Below are 20,245 nucleotides of genomic sequence, written 5' to 3'. Positions count from 1 at the left end.
AAGTATGTATCGATTGACATCAGTTGAACTTTGAGGATAGGCTTCAAGTGCTATCTTCTGATCATTGCTATCTTATTACTTGTTTGTATTCAAAACTTAATGACAGGTTAGAAATGTCATTTGTCAGAGGACCAAGCTGGTTTGCCCAGGCTCATCATCAGGTTGACTCCATATGTTGAGCACAGCAAGTCTGAAAAACTATCTACAAAGTTGTAGAGAGAGGGTGCTCTGTGTTGGTAGAAGGGATTTTGATGATGTTTGTCCTTCATTCTTTTTAGTTTTTGCAATGCAATGGGGTTAAGTAGCTTGCCCAAGGGCACACACAGCTAGGTAATTATTAAGTGTCTGAGGTTGGATTTGAACTCAGGTCCTCCTGACTCCAGGGCAGGTGCTCTATCCACTGGGCCACCAAGCTGCTGCAGTTTGTCCTTCATTCTTTTTTTTTTTTTTAGGTTTTTGCAAGGCAAATGGGGTTAAGTGGCTTGCCCAAGTCCACACAGCTGGGTAATTATTAAGTGTCTGAGACCGGATTTGGACCCAGGTACTCCTGACTCCAAGGCCGGTGCTTTATCAACTACGCCACCTAGCTGCCCCTGTCCTTCATTCTTAAAGAAGGCAAGCACATGAATTGGATTGGAGTGACGGGGGCCTGTGCTATATCACCAGCCTCACTTTCTCCTCTGGAATCATCTGGGTCCAATGGCCAGATAGGAATCAGGAGTACTGGAGATGGCCCTGAATGAGAGGCAATGAGAGGATGAAGTGACTCGCCCAAGGTCACACAGCTAGTGAGAGTCAAGTGTCTGAGGCTGGATTCGAACTTTCGTCCTTCTGACTCAAAGACCACTGCGCTATTCACTGTGCTATTTAGACCTAGTAGAAGGGATCCCACACTGCTGACAGCACAGGTCCTTGAAGTATCAAGGAAGGTCAAACAATTATCATTTTATTAATTTTATTATTTTATTAATAATTATTTTTGCATATTATTTTAATATGCAAAGGTGTCTTATGATGATTTCTGATGTAGCCTTTCTGTAGAGCATCTAATTCTTCTTACTTATCACTGGAGATATTACACAGGTAAATTAGCCAGTCCCTTGAGATATGCAGAACAGATCATTGATTATCTATTACTTGAATCTGGACTGTGGTAGCTCCACCAGGTTCACTTTGCTGATCCTTCTCAAGTTATGTTTATATTTACAACTTCCCTATGGTGCAACTGCCTCTGGCAACCCTAGTTAGCTGGCCATTGATGGTGTTGTGTGGCTTAAGCAGGGGTTGGGAAATGTACTTACTTAATTATTCTCCTTGAATTTTCTTGGCTTTTCCCCCTCAATTCTCAACTTTAGCTATATTAAGTTATCACAGTGGTTGAATTCAGTAATATAAAAAGTATTTTTGTTGGTATAACATAGTTGCAGATATTCTGGACTTCAGGGTGCTCTATCTTGAATTTAACAGATTGAACTGAATGTTTGTAATGTCTTAAATCTTTCTTCTGTTTTCCCTCACTGCCCTTTCTTTCCAAGTTTTGGTTTAGTTTTCCTGATTTATATCCAAAGTTAAGCTTGACTTACATTTATAATTTTATGATGGCTTGTTTCCAAGTGTTGATTTTTAATGGTTTATATTCTGTATATTTATTTATTTACTTATTTATTCATTCATTCACTTATTCACTCATTCATTTATTTATTCATTCACTTATTTATTTGTTGGTTTGTTTTTTTTGTTTGTTGCAAGGCAAACAGGGTTAAGTGACTTGGCCAAGGCCACACAGCTAGGTAATTATTAAGTGTCTGAGGTTGGATTTGAATTTAGGTACTCCTGACTCCAGGGCTGGTGCTCTATCCATTGTGCCACCTAGCCACCCCATATTCTGTATATTTAAGCCCCCCCCCCCGCAAAGAATTTACCAAAACTATACTTTCTCAGTGAAGGATTGCTGGAGCTGATGGTTAATGTGGTTTTTCAATGGAACTTCAACATGTCAATTGCCTCAGTGTGCATGTAAAAAGAATTAGATACTGAGGGTACAGTATGTTGGGTGATGCTCACTTAAATGTCTCTTGTGGAACTTGGACCCATGCCAGAAGAATGAGTCTATATTATTTTCTTGAGATTAAAAACTGAGCATCCTGATATTGGATTATACTTAAAGAGCCAGTACATTTTCTGGTGGTTGATGAAGAAATGAACTGTCTCCAGCCAAGTGGCAGATGCCATCATAATAGTTGTTCTTAAGATAGCATTTTAGATTTTCAAAGTGCTTTACAGATGTTACCTCTCTTGATCCAGAAGTTCCATAGAAACCCTGAAACCCTACTCCATAGTTTCAACATAGATGACATACTAGAATCTTCAGGTGGCAAAATTGCAGCCTATAGGGACATACTATGATGGCTTTTTGTTAGTCCATTCAACTTCCACAATGATCTGATGACATTTCACAGTTGTGTTATTTCTTCATTACGGCCAAAGCCCATCAAACTCCTGGTCTTGAGGTCATCTCAGGGAGTCTCTTTAAATTATCCCTTTTTAGGGAAATATCTTCCCTTTGTAACTTTGTCCCTTTGATACTAATTGTCTCCTTGAATAATGTTTTATTTAATGTGTGAATCAGTACTGTTAGGTGAGATATGCCAATAGGGTGATGTTTTCTTTAGACATTAATCTCTTCTAATATTACTTCAATTAGTATTGAATTAATTTCTGAATTGATCCCATCAGGAGCTCCATCTTTTCATTACTTCCATGTTTCATACCTCATATCTTCATAACTTGAGAACATTCCCTGTTCTCTCCTTTTCCTTCAATCTAGAAAGAAGAGGTACTCTTTTTACTTACCAAGGCCATCACTCTCTTTCTGTGACCTTACTCCATCCTCTGTTGTCTCCTCTGGAAGTTTGCCCCTATTTGTTTTTAGCCATCATTCTATATTCCCAGGTTTTTCTCTAGCTTACCTCCTTTCTTTCATATTTACCCCTCTCTAGCTCTCACCTTCATACCTTTACACAGATTCTCCCCCTATGCCTAGAATACTTTTTCTTCCAACTTCTGCTTCAAGTTGTCCTTAGCTCCCTTCAAGACTTAATTCAGCTTCCATCTTACCTGTGTACCCCATATTTATTTTGTACATACCTGGTTTTTCTTGGCTGTGACCATGCTTACATGAATGCAAGTTCCCTGAGAGCAGGATCTCATCACTTTGGATTTATATTTCCCCATTGCCTTACTCTTAGAAAATGTTTGCAACAATTAGGTTTTGGACTAAGCCATTAAAAGAAGTTGAATTGATGACATTTGTTGAGTTGATTCAAAGTTAAAAATGAATCAATGGTCATTAGTTTTTTTCCCTTAATTCTTGACCCATAAAATGAATTTTTTTAAAGATCATGAGTTATCCTTTAAGTCTGATAATACAATAGTATATTGTGATAAAAAGGTGAAACTTGTTTTGTGGTTAAACTGGCTGCCATACACAATGCTGATATAAATATTCTATGGCTTTACATTCTGAATGATATGATTGTGTATTTTTGTAGGTTTGCCGGAGTCCATTGTTGCAGCTGCTTGCTCAAGGAGTGGCCAGAATGTTCTCCATGTGGATTCGTAAGTCTATCAGCTGGATTCCTTTATACTTGCTAGGTGCTTATGGGCCTGAAAAATAGGAATTTATATTTCTGTAGTTTTAGAGTGGAAGTATTTTAATGGATGGGGTCCATTAAGACTGTGATGTATACATACATACATACACATACACATTCTATCTATACATATTATTTATGCATCTATATCTATATATCTATATACTCATGTGTCAACATCTAAGCATAGATGTTGATAAAGAAAAGGCTGGGGACAGCCAGACTACTCATTATACTTTTCACAATGTGCAAAAGCAAGTGACTTATTGTATTTTGTCATTTTTTAGTCATATTCGACTTTTCGTGATCCCATGTGGGGTTTTCTTGGCAACGATATTGGAGTGGTTTGCCTTTCCTTCTCTAGCTCATTTTACAGATGAGGAAACTGAGACAAATAGTGTTAAGTGACTTGCCCAGGGTCATATAGGTAGTAAGTGTCTCAGGTCATCATTGAGCTCAGGAAGAGTAGTATTCCTGACTCCAAGCTCAGTTCTCTATCCACTGCAACACCAGCTGATCTATTATTAGTTTACATTTTACCTTTTCCAAGTTTATTTTAACACATTTAGAATATTAACCCTTTAATTAATCATTGGAATTTTCTGAATGAGATCCAAGAAATACTCAAGGTGAGGAAGCTCGGGTAATAGATTAGAGCATTTATCTCAGGAACAATTATATACATTATTGATTGGGTTGATCCCATCATTAATTATTTTTCGAATTCTATCCCTTTATCATCCAACAGTAGCCTTCATTGGTCAGGTTCCACATGCTTTGCAAGAAGCTTCATAAAAAGACTAAGTAAAATTTGCTCTGATCATTTGAGTTCAACAGACTAAACCTAGAGGAGGAAAAATCTTCCACACTGCATCCCCAGAAACCTTTAAAAGTCTAGGGGAAATATGGCAGGTCTTTGAAACCACAAAAGCAACTTTTTTCAGGTCTGCAGCTTTGGGGCATGGATCTTTAGAACATAAACCTTCCCAGGAATCCAACTAGGATTTCTGGGTTCACCATGGCACCATTGTTTGGAAGTTACAGTTATCTTGGTTGACTTGGGTTCTTATTGTAGCATGTTATGCTCCTATTTTAATTGTTTGGTTTCCTCCAGTCCTCAAATGTAATCCTTTCTAAAAAGAGTTCCAAGTGGTAGGTATACAAAAGTGGTATATCTTTGGTATATTTTTTGGTTCATTCAGATATCCTCCTCCCTTCAGTTCTCATCAGTTGCCAAATAATGTCAATTTTGTCTCTACAACATTTCTGGTGTCTTTTGTCTATTGTCTTCCTTTCATTCCAAAAGGACCATCACCTTAAGTCAGGAATTCCCTCTCACCTTTCATAATGACCTCTTACTTAGTTTCAATAGGCTGTCTTCCTCCTGTCCAATCCATTTTCTGCCTTGACTATCAAAATCTACTTCCTTGGATACAGGCCTGACTTAATTCAAGGATCTTCAATGATTTTCCATTGCCTGTATGATAAAATGTACATGGCATTTAAGGAATTCTAGAGTCTATCTATAACAATTCTTTCTAGTCTTGCTTTATACTATATATATGGACCTGCGAAATTAGTATACTAACTTTGTCCTGAACTGAAATCTTCGTATTCCCCCCTTCTTTTCCTTCATACAGGATATTGACTTGCACATCTCTGCCTCTTGGAATCCTCATCTTCCTTCATGCTGCTCCTTGTAACATCCTGTTTTGCATATAGTTATGGTCCCCCAGTAGAATATAATTTCCTTGGTTTTTTGGGTTTTTTTTTTTTTGGTCTTAGTATCCCTAGTGGCTAGTACATTGCCTTGCATTTAGCAGGCATGATAAATGTTGCTTAAATTGAATTACTCCTAGGTTCTGCCTTCTGGGACCTAGCAGAATAAATCTAATTTCAGTTTTATCCAGTAGAGTTTCTAATAAGACTGTTGCTAGATACTCCCCATGCTTTTCCCAACCCCAGATATTCTTTTCACCTTAAAAACAACCCTAGTTACTTTAGTTTATCTTCATACGACACAATCTGGAGCACCTTTATCATGTTGTTTGCCCTCCTCTGTTTCTTCTATGACTTACCTATGCTATTTTTAAAATGTTGCAATGCAATATTTCAGATTTGGTCTTATCAGAATGTAGTATATTGGGACCACTGTCTTGTCATTTTGGGACACTTCCCATATTAGGGCAGCTTAATGTTCTGTGTGTTTTTGGGTCTCTCATAATGTTGTTGATGGCATCCCAAGATCTGTGTTGAAAGAAACTGAAATGGCTACCTATTTGGACTTTGACAAAAATAGTGATCCCCTCCTGTGGATATTGAGCCTTACCTTGAAGACATGTAGTGAGAGTGAATCTGCTACTCCTCTCAGCAGCACATTTTGCTCTTTTGTAGCTATGATTGTTAGGAGGTTAGTTGTCACATCAAGTCTAAATTTGTCTCTTTGCAACTTCTTTGTATTGCTCCTAGTTGTGGCTGTTGGGTTTAGGCAGAACCCATTCTACCAAGTGTACAAGCCTGTTGTTACTTGACCAGAGCTGTCATGCCCTAAGTCTTCTATCTGTTCTCCAAGATAAACATTCCTTATTCAATCTTCATAGAACAGGATATGAAGACATTTCACCATCCCAATTGTCTCACTTTGGATTCATTTTAATTTCAGCAGGCACTTATTCAGCTTCCATGATGTTCTAGGCACCATGTTCCCCATTGGGAGCCCCTCCCTCATTTAGATCCAGATCTACCTCCAACCAGGGTTCCACAATGGGTGAGCTGGACAGTGACTCAGAACAAAGTCAGGTTCCCTCGGTCCTAGAAGGAAAAAGTAGGGGCTTTTCCTACTGGCCACAGAAGGAGGGATGTCCCTGTTGTCTCTGTCTCCCCAGAGATACTTTGGGCCAGGGATGAAGGCTGGGTCTTGACTCCCATCTGCTTGACCTTTCTGCTTAATTGGAAACAGAGATGATTCACAGCTCAGAGGTGTCAGCTGTAAGTTCACCCACTGGAAAGAGAGAAGGGGGCAGAAGGGCCTTAGTTATTGCTCCTGAAGAGTTCCTTCTGAAAGCTGTATATGATTACATTTGCAGGAAGCAGGAAAAAAAGGCATATACATTCAGAACCAGAAGGATGTTAGTTATCATTCTTCCTAACTACTCTTATTTCTATCAAGGGTACCACCATCATTCCAGTCCCCTAAGTTCTCAAGCTTGGAATCATCTACTCTTCACTCTTTCTCACCTTACTTTTCAAATTAGTTGATTCTGCACCAATAAATTGTCTCATCCCTCCCCTTTTCTCCATTCTTATAGCCATTAGTTTAGCTCAGACCCTCATCATTTTTTCCCTAGATTTTTTTTTTTTTGCTAGGCAATGGGGTTATAAGTGGCTTGCCCAAGGCCACACAGCTAGGTAATTATTAAGTGTCTGAAACTGGATTTGAACTCAGGTACTCCTGACTCCAGGGTCGGTGCTCTGTCCACTGTGCCACCTAGCTGCCCCCTTCCCTAGATCTTTCTAATAGCCTCATCATTGGTTTCCTTGTCTCACCTAATCCTTTCTAATCCATTTTCTGCACTACTTCCCTAAAAGATAGACCTAATCAGTTAACTCTTCTGCTCAGCAACCTGCAGTGGCTCTCTATTGCCTTTAGGATTGAATACAAACTCCTTTGTCATTTAAAGATCTTCACAATCTGAAACCAATTATCTTCCTGACGTTATTCTACAATATTTTTTTTCTACAATTTTTTTTTGCATATACCATATGGTATAGCCAAACTTGCGTAGTTACTATTTCTAAAACTTAACACTCCCATCTTTGATCTCTTAGCCTTTGCCTAGCTGTTCCCCATGCCTCGAATTCACTTCTTCTTTACTTTTACTTCTTCACATTTCCAATTTCTGTCAAATTGTTTTAAGCATCTTCTTCCTAAGGCCTTTTCTGATCACCTCTTCCCCATTACCTTGCATTTATAAATTTCTTTTTAGTATTTTCTTTTATATTATGCACATATTAAATGTATTCTGTTTGAGAGCCTGTGGTTCTTTTTTTTTTTTTTTTTTTTGGTAACCCGAATGCTCCCAGTTGTGGCAGAAAGCATTTAATTATGTCTTACTTTTTTCTTTACTCTGCATTAGAAGGAAGTTTTTTTCCTTTTCTCAGACTTCCTTATATTCATTGTTTCTTATAGCTTGTTCTTATTTTCTTGCATTTATAGAACTCAAATTGCTTTTTAGTTTTCCCAGCTACTATTGTTCATTCGGGGATCCTTTCTCTAGTAGTTGCTGTGCTGAATACTGGTTATTCTGCTTGTTTTCTTGACTACCCTCTTCCACAGATAGCTTTTTAACCATTGCCAAATAGATTTGATGATGATTGTCTTGTAATATAGCTTGAGGTCTGTATTATAGATGATGAGTTCCCAGTTATCTTTTAGATGAACTAATCTAGCCATTTTCCTCCCATCCTATATATGTGACTGAATTTTTTTGCTCCTGAGTATTATAAAACTTAACCGTTATCCCTGTTCGATTTAATTTTCCTGTCTTTGGCCTAACAGTCTAGTTTTTCTAATTCTGTTTGAATTATGGCTATCAACTTTTATTACTTGCAGATTTATAAAAATAATTGTTATTTTGAATTTGAATAGCATCCCAGAGAATGAACTTTTGCATACACATAATAAAACAGAAGAAGAGGATTATTGATGAAATTATAGGGCTCTCATGTACATATTGATTTTCTTTCAATATATGATATTATCAACCTGAACTTTCAAAACTGTCTACTTTGTACTTTTTTCTGGCCTTCCCTCTGTTCTTTTTCTCTCCATTTTTAAAGGTACTTCAGTGACCTTCCTTTTTTTGGAGGGAGAGGTACTATTCTGTCTCCTTGGCTTCTATCACCATCATCACCCTCACTGGTAAAGATAAAAAAAAAAAAAAAAAAAAACTTTTGTGTCCTGAAAAATTTGATAAACCTGCCATAATTTCTTTTATTCAAGTCATTGGTAGAGATTTAAGGTATATAGTACAGAACTATGGACAGATCCCTGGGGCATACCACTGGAGACTTTACAAGGCAATATTGAACAATAAATGAATACTCTTTGGGTCCAGTCATTTACCCACTTCCAATTGTACGCATATGTTTCATCATTTGATCTATATCTTCTGTTTTACTATAGCCTTCCTACCACTCTGGTAAACTTGCCAATAAGGCAATAAGCCTTATTTGCCATAACCTGTTCTTGTTGAGACCACTGGTATTTCTGGGCCATGAACTTTAGTCCTAACTTTGGCTTGGTGGTTCCACAGTCTGGTCACAATAAAGACTGGCTTATCACATGTCTGCTACCATTGCTAAAACAACAGTTCCTAGCTTGGTATTTATTTAGCTTAGGGCCACATTGGTGTGGGAAGGTAGATATGCAGATGTGGTACCTGTAGGAGTGCACCATGTAGATGTAGCTGCTCAGTAGATGTTCAGTCAGTGTTGGCGAAAATCTGGAGAACTTATAACAGATTGGGGAAAGAATGTGAAGACTGTACTTCCAAATGCTACATTGGGTTTTGTTTTCAGGTTTACCTAAATGGATCTACTTTTAAATTTTCAGATGCATTTAGATTTCTCAAATTTGGGATCATGAAAGCTGCTTGTCTAGAACTTCTTTTTTGTTTCTCAGAAGCCCAGACATACTTGACCATATGACCAGCAGCAGGGTGAACAAGATATGTAACCATGGAAATTGTACACTCATAACTGTTTTGTGTCCTTATCTAAGAGGTTCCAACATTTGTAATGCAAGCAATGAAATGAATGATTAATGAGGGATATTAAACAGTTTTAGATTTTGGGGAAAAATTTGTAAATAGTTTGTGTATTTTGCTATTGTTTTTGTATTTTGTTATTTGTTGCATTGTTATTGTATTTATGTTACTGTATTGTTATAAAAACACTCAATGGGACAAAAATAAGGCAAGACTTGAATAACTGAAGGAATAGTAAATGTTAGTGGGTGAGTCAGAGTAATAATATAGGAAAAAATGACTCCCCAGTTCTCCACAAATAATTTATATATTTAGTGTAATCCAATTGAAACACCACTAAGGCTTCTTTATGGAACTAGATAAAATTATAACAAAATTTATATGGAAAAATAAGTGGTTAAGAATATTAATGATCACATAAAGTTGATGAAAGGAGTCTTGTATTCTGAGACTTTAAAAATGTAATAAATGGTCATCAAAACCATCTAGTACTGGTTGTATACAAAAGGACAAGATATCAGTGAAATGAAATGGGTACACAAGACAGCCACTGTATAATAGATTAGTTGTATGACAAATCTTTATCCAATAAAAACTGAGGAAAGGATTCATTATTTCACAAATGTACTTGGGAAAACTGGTTGTCTGTTTTCTTGGAAGGGAATCTAGACCTATGACTTAGAGTTTATGCCCTAGTGAATTCCAACTGTTTAAGAGACTTAGTTGTTCAGAACCAAACTCTAGGAAAAATGGAATAAAATAGAGTGAAGCATTTCTCAGTTATGGAGGGGAAATTAATTTTTTTGAATTCATCAAATGGAAGGAATTATTGAGGAGAGGATACTGTACATGCCTGACTACATTTTTAAAATTCATATTCAACAAAAAAGTATAAAAGAGAAAGAAAATATGAATTGGGAAAATATGGCAGTTGGCCAGATGACAAACTTGAAGTCTAAACTATGTAAGGAATTATTTAAAAATTAATAATGATAACTTTCAGTCCAAAATGGATAAATAATAAAAAGGATAGGTCTCTAAAGTTTTCAAATGAGGAAACAAATGACGGATAATCACTTGAAAAAATACTCAACCTCTTTAAAAATCAGTGATGCCAATTAAATTAACTTTGAGGTACCACTCATGTTCATCCAATTGGCCTAAATTATTAACTGCAGTAAAAGAAAACCAAAATAAATTAAGAATGTTAGTGGGGTGGGGGAAGAACTAGCATCCTTATTCATTTCTGGTATAATTTCAAACCAGTAGCTTTTTTTTTTAGGTTTTTGCAAGGCAAATGGGGTTAAGTGGCTTGCCCAAGGCTACACAGCTAGGTAATTATTAAGTGTCTGAGACCAGATTTGAACACAGGTACTCATAACTCCAAGGCCGGTGCTTTATCTACTACGCTACCTAGCCGCCCCTAAATCAGTAGTTTTTAAAAAAATTATTTATTTTTGAATTTTACAATTTTCCCCCTAATCTCACTTCTCTCCCCCCACCCCCCACAGAAGGCAGACTGCTAGTCTTTACATTGTTTCCATACTATACACTGATCTAAGTTTAATGTATTGAGAGAGAAATCATATCCATAAGGGAAAAAAATAAAATATAAGGGACAGAAAAATTACATAACTTTTTTTTAAAAATTAAAGGTACTAGTCTTTGGTCTTTGTTCAAACTCCACAATTCTTTCTCTGGATACAGACGGTATTCTCCATCACAGTTACCTCAAAATTGTGCCTGATTGTTGCACTGATGTAATGAGCCAGTCCATTAAGTCCATCACTCCCATGTTGCTGTTTGGGTATACAGTGTTCTTTTGGTTCTACTCATCTCACTCAGCATCAGTTCACGCAAATCCTTCTAGGCTTCCCTGAATTCCCATCCCTCCTGGTTTCTAATAGAACAATAGTGTTCCATGACATGCATATACTACAGTTTGCTAAGCCATTCCCCAATTGAAGGACATTTATTTGCGATCTAATTCTTTGCAATAACAAACAGGGCTGCTGTGAATATTTTTGTACAAGTGATGTTTTTACCCTTTTTTATCATCTCTTCAGGGTATAGACCCTAATAGTGGTATTGCTGGATCAGAGGATTCACATTTTTATTGCCCTTCGGCTATAATTCCAAATTTCTCTCCAGAAAGGTTGGATGAGTTCACAGCTCCACCAATGTGTTGGTATCCCAGATTTCTCACATCCCTTCCAACACCAAACCAATAGTTTTGAAGAATGATCTGGTAACATGCAGTGAAAGTTTCCAAAAAAGTCACACCATTGACCTAGTAATTCCATTGTTGATAATGTACCCCGAATATGTTGCTCAAAATAACAACAAAAATTGCTTTTAAAATATTTTTATAGAATTGTTGCATGTAATGGTCAAAATATCTTCCAAAAAACTGTAAGCTAGCTAACTGTTCAACAATAGAGGAGTGGTTAGATAAATTATGCTGCTCTTAAGTAATGGAATGGAATACTATTAGAATTATATACAACAAGCATAAGAAATTCAGGAAGATTTTCAAGAATAATGCCCTTGAAGTGCCAAGTGAAAAAAAATAGGAATGACTCATGCAATAACTATGACCATATCAGATCAAAAGTGGATGAGACTAAATGCACAAAGAATTCTGATGCGGACATATTGAAAAATTTGTGGTGTATATGATACATAAAGATGAATTAATCAGAATTAAAATAATTTCCAAGCAAATTCAGTTGTTTTTATTGATGGTCAGTGTTGTTTCTTAGAAAAATGAAAGTAAAATTATCTCTGGAGATTATTCTTGTGCAAGTGTTATGTGTTGGCAGCTTCATTGATTAGTCAAGTTGTCACTAGATTAACAATAGAGTATTCATTTAAACTAAGCTTGTAGTGTTACTTCTTTTACTTATTCCAACACCATGATTTTTTTTTCCTTTTCTAATTGGTAAGCTTACAAAAATTCCTGAATACCAGCAAAGACAAATGTTAAAATTAAGAATTAATAGATTGAAAATCGCTTTTATCAGATTTATTTAATTATTGAGTTGAAAAATAGGATTGGTTGCTTTTATTCTAGAACTTATGGACTTAAATGATTTCATAAATCATAAAATTTACCTAATTTGTCCTAAAAAGGGATAGGTATAATTTACCTTATTTGGATTAACCTTTCATTAAAACCTTGAAACTTAAAAATCATTAGAAATTATTGTAGACAACCACTGACTTAGTTATTTACATGATTATAGTTCATTCATTACCTTAAAAAGATCAACTTATTATTTTTAATCTTCAACTGTTTGCATCTATCATAATATACCACATAAGTAATGGTGGCTGATGGTTCTGAAGTGGCCCATTATAAAATACTAAGTGCAACCTCTGTTGATTTATAAACACTGTCCAAGCATCACCATCAACAGCAGCTAATCTTATTCAAAATAGTCACTTCATTGCTGTGTTGCCATAAATTCCTGTAGACAGATTTTAAACTAAAGTTAGCTTCTGCCAAATTGTAATTGAAGGAGCTCTATTTCTGTGTGCCAGCTATCTGTCTCAATAACTGTAAAATCTGTGGTTCTTTTCAAAGAGCTACATTTACTGTAGATATTAATGAGCTGTTGACATGTGAAATTTCAAGGATAGATGCTAAATGATTTAGAAAAGTAATTTGCAATTCAAAATGAAGAGATTGGCATTAAGTTTCAACTTTAAGTTACTAAAAAGAAGATACAGGAAGAACAAAAGTTTATATTCTTAAGAACTATGTTATTATTCTTACAGAAATTGTTCATGCTCTCAGACTTCATTTTTTTTCCTACAATTTTGTTACAGATTTTTTTTTGCTTTCCTGTTAATTTTCAAATTATGCCACTTTGGACCCAAGAAGAAATTAATTAGTTTTTAGTATGGCTCAGACTATTGTATTGATTTTAAGAGGAGTCACTTAAATTCATTTTCCTTTATCTCCTTATTAAAAGGGATACTCGGTATTTGACTCTTTAGAACTCATTATATTACATACATTGAATATATGTACAATTTATGCTCATCAGAATCTATGCTATTGCCTTAGTTGTGAGGTGGGGGAATCAACTGCCTGTACTTTTATAAGCAAAATGCTTATTTTGCAAATTTTTTTTCTGGAAGATCCCATAGCCTTTACACAGGGTAGAACAATTTGAATATGGTTTTAAAAGAGATTTTAATTACGTTTTCTAAAATTTCCAAACCAGGACCAGAATCCAAATGCTTATAACTTCTTTCTCATCTAGTTTTAGATTAAGAAAAGGTATAGTGGGTAAAATGAAGGCTCTAGATAAGAATTCTTGTTTTGCCATCACATCATCATTAGTTACTTTATTTGAGGCCTTACTCCTTTTGGGCTGTTGTGATAAAAGATTTCATTCTCAGAATGTCTTTTTTTTTTTCTCAGAATGCCTTTTTTTTTTTTTTGTGGAGTCCCTACAAAACTGGCAAAGAAAAAGGCCAGCTAGATGAAATGAGAATGCCTTGAAATTTTGGCAAATTCAGTTTAGCCCAGCTTTTAATGTTTCTGCTTTGTGCAACGTAGCCATACTAGACTCTGGGGACAAATCCAATACCTACCCTGAAGAAACTGAAGTCAGATCAGTCAGTCAACAAGTATTAAGCATCAGGCACAGGGAATACAAGTACTGTACAAAGAATGAAACAATTCTGACTTATGAGAAACTTATATTTTATGTAAGAAAGGTATTTCATGTAGTAGAAAGAGAGCAAGTTATATTGCTTGGCCTTAAGACAAATAGAAGATGAAAAGCCAACTAAGAATATCGCTGCTTGAGTAAAGATCCATTTACCTACTTGGCTGCCGAAAAGTCATGTCGGATTCAACTGGGTGAGGGACTGGTTAGTTTTATGAAGTGGTTGGTGCTCCCTCATACTGTTCCTGGAAGTCGGGATGTCTTGGCGTGGTATCACAAGCTGCTGGGCCTCTCAGGAAACCTTCAGAAAAGCTGGCAACTGGGTGAGGAGGGAAGCCCGCTTAAGTTTAGGTGCCTTTTGGGTTCCACTCCTGGCTCCATTTCGCCTTGGATCAGATAAGGAAGATTATTAGTAAGTAAGAATTGGAGGAGAAAGCCCAAGTCCAGGCTGGTTTGTTAACAAGGAGCATCCTGAGCCAGTTCTGGACTGAATCCTGACTCTTGGTAATATGCAGACTACATTGGGCTCAGTGCTAACTGATAAATGGATACTAGGAGTAATGCCAAACAATTATTGGCCTATTGCTCCGATATACCAGAAGATAATTGCATATTCACTCTAAAACACAAGACAGGTAATAAAACCTCCTGTATGTCAGGTTCTAGAAATGAAGAGTCACTCCAGCATTAGAAGTTATAAAGTTATTACTCCCGTGGCCATTATTTACATGAATTAGGGTAGAAAAGAGAGTCTAGACTTCATATTATCCAAGGTTGGTAAATAGTCTCACCAGGTCCTCAATAGAGTAAGTCAGGAGTTAGGATTTGTGTTCACTGCCTTTGTTAGATTGTTTGTCCCCACACAACTTTTGATCATAAACTCCATCCATAAAAATATTTTGAGCATGCATGGCTAGTTTGCGTATTTACTTAGTTACAAATCATACATATGTTCTACTGCACTAATAATTATGTACATTAAATAATTAGAAGGATATATCAAAGTGCAATAATATTTGATCTGAGAGTCAATAGGAAGCCACTGGAGTTTATTGAGGAGAGTGGATTATTTAAATCTCTTCTTTAGGAAAAGATGAATTGGAGATGGAGAGACTGGAAGCAGGAAAGCATTAAGTAGCTGCTATAATTATCCAGACTAGAGGCAATGAAGGCTTAAATGAGGGAGGTAACTGAAAAGAAATTTTGGCTAACAGTTGTCTGTTTGGGGCGAGGAGGAGTGAGGGGTTGAAGAAGACACAAGTTTAAATTCGCTGGCCCCTGCTCAAAGCCCACCAAGGGGCATTTTTTTGCCCCAAAGTGATTTGTAGGGCAAAGGACATATCTGGGGAGGGAGAGAGAAGAGGGTGAGGGACAAAGAATTTTCCCACTTGAATTTGTCACTAAGGGTGCCTAAAATAATTCTTAAGTTATAATTGCCCCAAGGGGGCCAAAAGCAGACTCAGAAGGGAGAAGTGAAGAATTTGCACGGTGGAGAGTTGTAACTAAGTTGACTTGGGGGGGCATAGTAAGTATGGTTGGGTTGGAGATATGTCCCTCAATTAACTGTTGAAGCAAGGGTGAGATGCTGCATTTCATCTTCCTACCCTGTGACTGGTTGATCATCTTCCTCTTGGGGTCAGACCGTGGCCTCCACTTTGAAGAGAACTGGTCTAGAACACAAAGTTTCTAGTGTCTGAGTTGTTACTAGGGTATGAATGAACTAATTAGGGCCATAGGTGTTGCCTTATTAATCATAGGTCCAGCTAAGTGCCTGTTGCCCATTGAAATCATTTCTCTCTTTTAAGAGATGGAGGAAGACAGAATCCCTTAGGCAAGGCATATATTAAATTAGAAAAAGCTGTTTTTTGCCCCTTCCTAGAGGTGACCTGTTGAAAGGCCTCAATTTGATCATAGTAAGTGGTGTAAGTGGTATAAATCTTGTCTGCTGCCTATTTTCCAGGATCCCTGAAAGACTCAAATCACATGGAAGTACTTAATTATCATGTATTTGCATTGTGGATTCTTTATTAGCTTACCTGTGCATTTGTTATTTTCCTCCCTTATAATATCAGCTCCTTGGGCCTGTTTGCTTATGCATCTTGAACTGTGGAATTGCCTTCAGTAGGCCCAAGTAAATGTCTGTCTATGGAGGAACTGCTTGAAATGTGTAAGTTAGTGTTATTGGGAGCAATGTTTCTGTGGGAGAAGCCCGAAACAGGGTAGGACAGGGACGATGATGGGGGCAGCCCCTGGGGATGACTTATGTACACTTTTGGCTCCCTGTGGTGCTCTGCCCAAAATCAGTTTTAACTCCTGGATATCTGAGGCATTAAAGTAGTTCTTATATGAATCCTCTCCAGAATGTCACTAGTTCTTTTTTTCCTTAGGTTCTTTTCTGTATGAACAGGAATCATTTCCATTTGTTCTAGGTAGTTTAGTATAAGAATATGCTAAAAATATGTAGAGATAAGATTTTCTCAGAAGGGTTAGTATCAGGTTATAATTCTGAGCTATTGTTGATCTCTAATAGAAATGGTGCCTGGACTCTTGAGATGCTTTCTTTGCCTTTGTTTACCTGTCCATAATAGATTTTCCTATTTCTAGACATGATTACATGGGTTACTATTTTTAAGTGAGACAAATCTGTCAAGGCTGAGGAAAAGTTTGAAAGTTTTATCTTGATATTGATTTCATTTTTCCAGGTCTTTACAAGGGTTAATGAAATCACCTTTATAAGTCATATACTCACTGTGTTTTAGGAAATAAAAAAAGGGTGGTACCCTGATGGCTACCATTTTGAGATCAGAAAAATGAAATCCTTTTTCTTCAGTTTGAAAGTATAGAGTCTATTCACCAGGGAAGTTAGAGACTTATTTCAAGTACATGACCCCAACATTTTTTCTGCCAGAGAAAATGAAAGTACCCTATGATGTGTTGCTGATCATTTCAGGAGGGGTTTTTCAGTAGTGAAAAATGAGACAACTTATAATGGCCCTGGAAACGTCATGGACTGGCCAGGAATGGCTGGGAGGTCTGACCTTTGGTGCTGTTACCAGCCACTATGCTTGCAGTGGACTCTCTCTTCAACTATTTCCTGGTAATGAATGATAAGAAACTCCATCCCTCATCATGAGCAGCTTCTTTCTCAAGTTGAAGTGAGGAGGCAGTTGTGACACAAAATTGGCAGGAAGTTTCCCCATACCCTTTTTCCTTTTTTTTTTCATGAAGTCAGGCAATTCTCACTTTGTCCTTAAAATAAATTTGAGTTTGTATGTTTAAAATCAGTAACCTAACCTTTTTGAGAAGTTTTACAGTAGTCCTAAAGCCAGAGGAAATCACATTTTAGAAATGGAATTTGAATATCAAATTTGCAAGATACTCCTATAAATTTAGGCAAAATCTAAAAGCATTTCCCCTGCTTTTCCCCTTGGGATCTAGACTGGTTTTAATGTTAAATATCCCATCTGCAGTTTTTGTATTAGCAGATACTGAAATGGCCTGAAAGCTCTCCTAAATCTCATTTCTAATCATGGAAACACTGCAGCTAATTTCCTTGAAATCTTTTTAGTCTTACAGAGCTAGTTTGCTGGTATTATGTTGTCCTCTTTTGTCTAAAACTAGGCTAATGAAAGCCATGCCTCTTCCACCTAATTGGAGGAGATCACCAGATGGTGATGTTAAGAGCACATCAACAGGAAAAGTTAGGAAGGAGACATGGATGGAAAAATAGTAGAACCAATTAGCTATGTGAAAAGCCCTATGACTGAATGGGGATGGGGGTGGGGTGGGGAAGGAGGAGTGGAGAAGAAGAAATTTGAACCAAATACTGACTTGGTCATTTCTTTCTGAGCCAGTCAGAACTGCCTTGGCCTTGAAGCCAGCCTGCCTTTGAAACATACTGTTGGTGTGACCCTGGGCTAGTCACTTCACTTCAAAGTGGTGCTCTAGGCCAGGAGTAGCACTCAAATAGAAACATATCTCCTGAGACAGTGATTTGATTGGAAAAATCAAACAGTAAGGTATTAACATTATCTTTGTTTTATTGTATTTTTCATTTATCTTGCTCAACATTTCCCCAGTTACATTTTAATCTGGTTCTGGCTGCCCCTCAGGAATTTGCTGGAGGGCACATGGGTGGGGGGGGGTGACTTGCAGAGATAGTGTTGAACTTAATTAGTGGAGGGAGTGCCCTATACCAGTGAAAAGAGAGGTTCAAGCCTGTTCTTATTATTTCTTTTCTCTTTTAGATCTCTAGAACTGACCCAGAGGAGAAAATTGGGCCCCAGGCTCTGGGTCAGAGTGATTGCCATGGCTTTTTTCAAACTACTGGGAAATGAAGCAAGTTCCCTTGGAAGTACATTTGCAAGTCAGGATTTGAGAGAATCCTTGCTAGACGTCCTGGGGCCATTGCTACTTGGAGGGTGTCCCAAGGAAAAGGTCTTTTCCTTTAAGTTAGCCAAAAGTATTTGCTTAAGACTTGCTGATGGAGGCTTCAAAGAGAAAAGCTCTCCGGCCTTGAGTTGGGGGTCTTTGTTTTCTGCTCAATCTTTTTCAATTTAAATCACCAGTCTGTTTGCCTGTTCTGCTGCAGATCTTGGTGGTCTGCAGTCCTTAGGGGAGGGAGGGAGCTTCGGCATCCCTGTTCTTCTCCCCTCCCCTTTCCCCCAACTGATCTCTAACCTAAAGGATCAAAGATTCCAAGTTCCTCAAATTCCACCCTTTGAGCTGAGGCTGTAGATGTGTACAATGGCCCTGATAGCTGGAATTCTCAAGAAAAATGCCAGGCAATGCTCTTGTGGGTTCTGGGCAACGTGGTGGACATTTAGCAGAAGGAACCTGAGGGTAGGACTGGAAGGACTGAGTTATTTTAATGAATTGTCTTCAAGCCCACCAGAGGATGCTTTGGAAGGGTGGGAAAAAATAAACGATGAAGTCAAGCCCTGCTGGGGGTCAGGGCAGCCCAGGGCTTTTCATCCACTTTCTCTTGACCCCATTCTCTGGCACAATCATAGCATCAACTTGTCTTTGTAGACTCCAGGGTATTGGAAGGGGGAGTCCTGTAGAGATAGGCCTTATGAAGGGTGGGGGTGGAGAGAAATGGGAAGGGAGGAGGGGGATGGGAGGAGGAATTGTGATGCTTGAGAGTAAGAGCTAAAAAAACTGAAAAATGACTTCTTTGGCCCTGTGACTATTCACTTTCTGACATGGATGATAGCACGACGCTGTCCTCCAAATTAGGGAAGCTCACCAGTGGAAGAAACCAGGACTGTAAGGCAAAGAGAATTTAGTGGGAAGACCTAGATTTAAATGTTCTCTCTGTTACTTAATGAATGTGTGACCTTAGGCAAGTCCCTTGGCCTCTCTGGTAATCAGTTTCCTCATCTGTAAAAAGAAGTGGGTGAACTAGATAGTCCTTAACATCTCCCTCAGCCACAATCTGCGATTCATTTTGTGCAGATTATCCAAACCCTTGACCCCATTTGTATCTTGGATCTCAACTGCACAACCCACATAACCTCAAGTTTCACAGGTTTGCCAGTTTTTAACAAGCCATTAAACTGGGCTTTCAGGAAGTGAAGGGCTTTAAAAGGAGTTTCCAGAGCCCAATGGACTTGGTGGCGCCTCCTGCATTCACAGCTGTTTTATTTATTGAGATGAGTAAATTGCTTTGAGCATTTCTTGATGTTTTCTTCCTTTTCATTCTTGTTGGTTTTATTTCTGTTGCAGAAGAAGCTATTATGGAGGAAACTGGGCCAGTTTCAGCTTTTCAGGCTTATTGTCCTGGATAAAGGAGTATCAGGTAAAGTTCTACTGGGATTTTTGTTTTGTTTTGGCCGTATTAACTTGATATAACTGCCAGATCCTAAATATTGAGCAGTCTTGTTCTTCGTTGTGCTTAAATTGTGTTCAGTTTATATGTATTCCGAAGTTACTCTGTTTTAAGTCTCCAGTTATCATCCTTTTTATGGAAAAAGATATGCTGACCTTAAAGTAAATTCCTATAAAAATGAGACTCATCTTCTCACTTACTTCCAGTGTCAAGTTGAAATTACTTGGGGAAAAGAATCCCTCAGTAGTTTGAATTGAAAGCTTTGCTGAAGGAGGAAGGGAATATGAGAAAAAGATTGATGACATGTTGAGT

At 37.5% G+C, this 20,245-nt stretch overlaps 1 protein-coding gene across 1 annotated transcript in view; it reads left to right on the top strand.

Annotated features, from left to right (window-relative positions):
• The window catches only part of LOC141500286 (rab proteins geranylgeranyltransferase component A 1-like), a 53,122-nt gene extending 32,884 nt beyond the window's left edge, over positions 1–20,238 (top strand). The window contains exons 2-3 of the mRNA XM_074203360.1: positions 3,552–3,618; positions 19,831–20,238. Coding sequence (XP_074059461.1) covers positions 3,552–3,618; positions 19,831–19,951 — 188 coding nt within the window. The 3' untranslated portion in view covers positions 19,952–20,238. The remainder of the gene's footprint in view (positions 1–3,551; positions 3,619–19,830) is intronic.
• The last annotated feature ends 7 nt before the right edge of the window (positions 20,239–20,245 follow it).

This window comes from Macrotis lagotis, chromosome X (genome assembly GCF_037893015.1).
Source record: "Macrotis lagotis isolate mMagLag1 chromosome X, bilby.v1.9.chrom.fasta, whole genome shotgun sequence".
Taxonomy (NCBI): Eukaryota; Metazoa; Chordata; class Mammalia; order Peramelemorphia; family Peramelidae; genus Macrotis; species Macrotis lagotis.
This window is presented reverse-complemented; position numbering and strand designations above follow the sequence as displayed.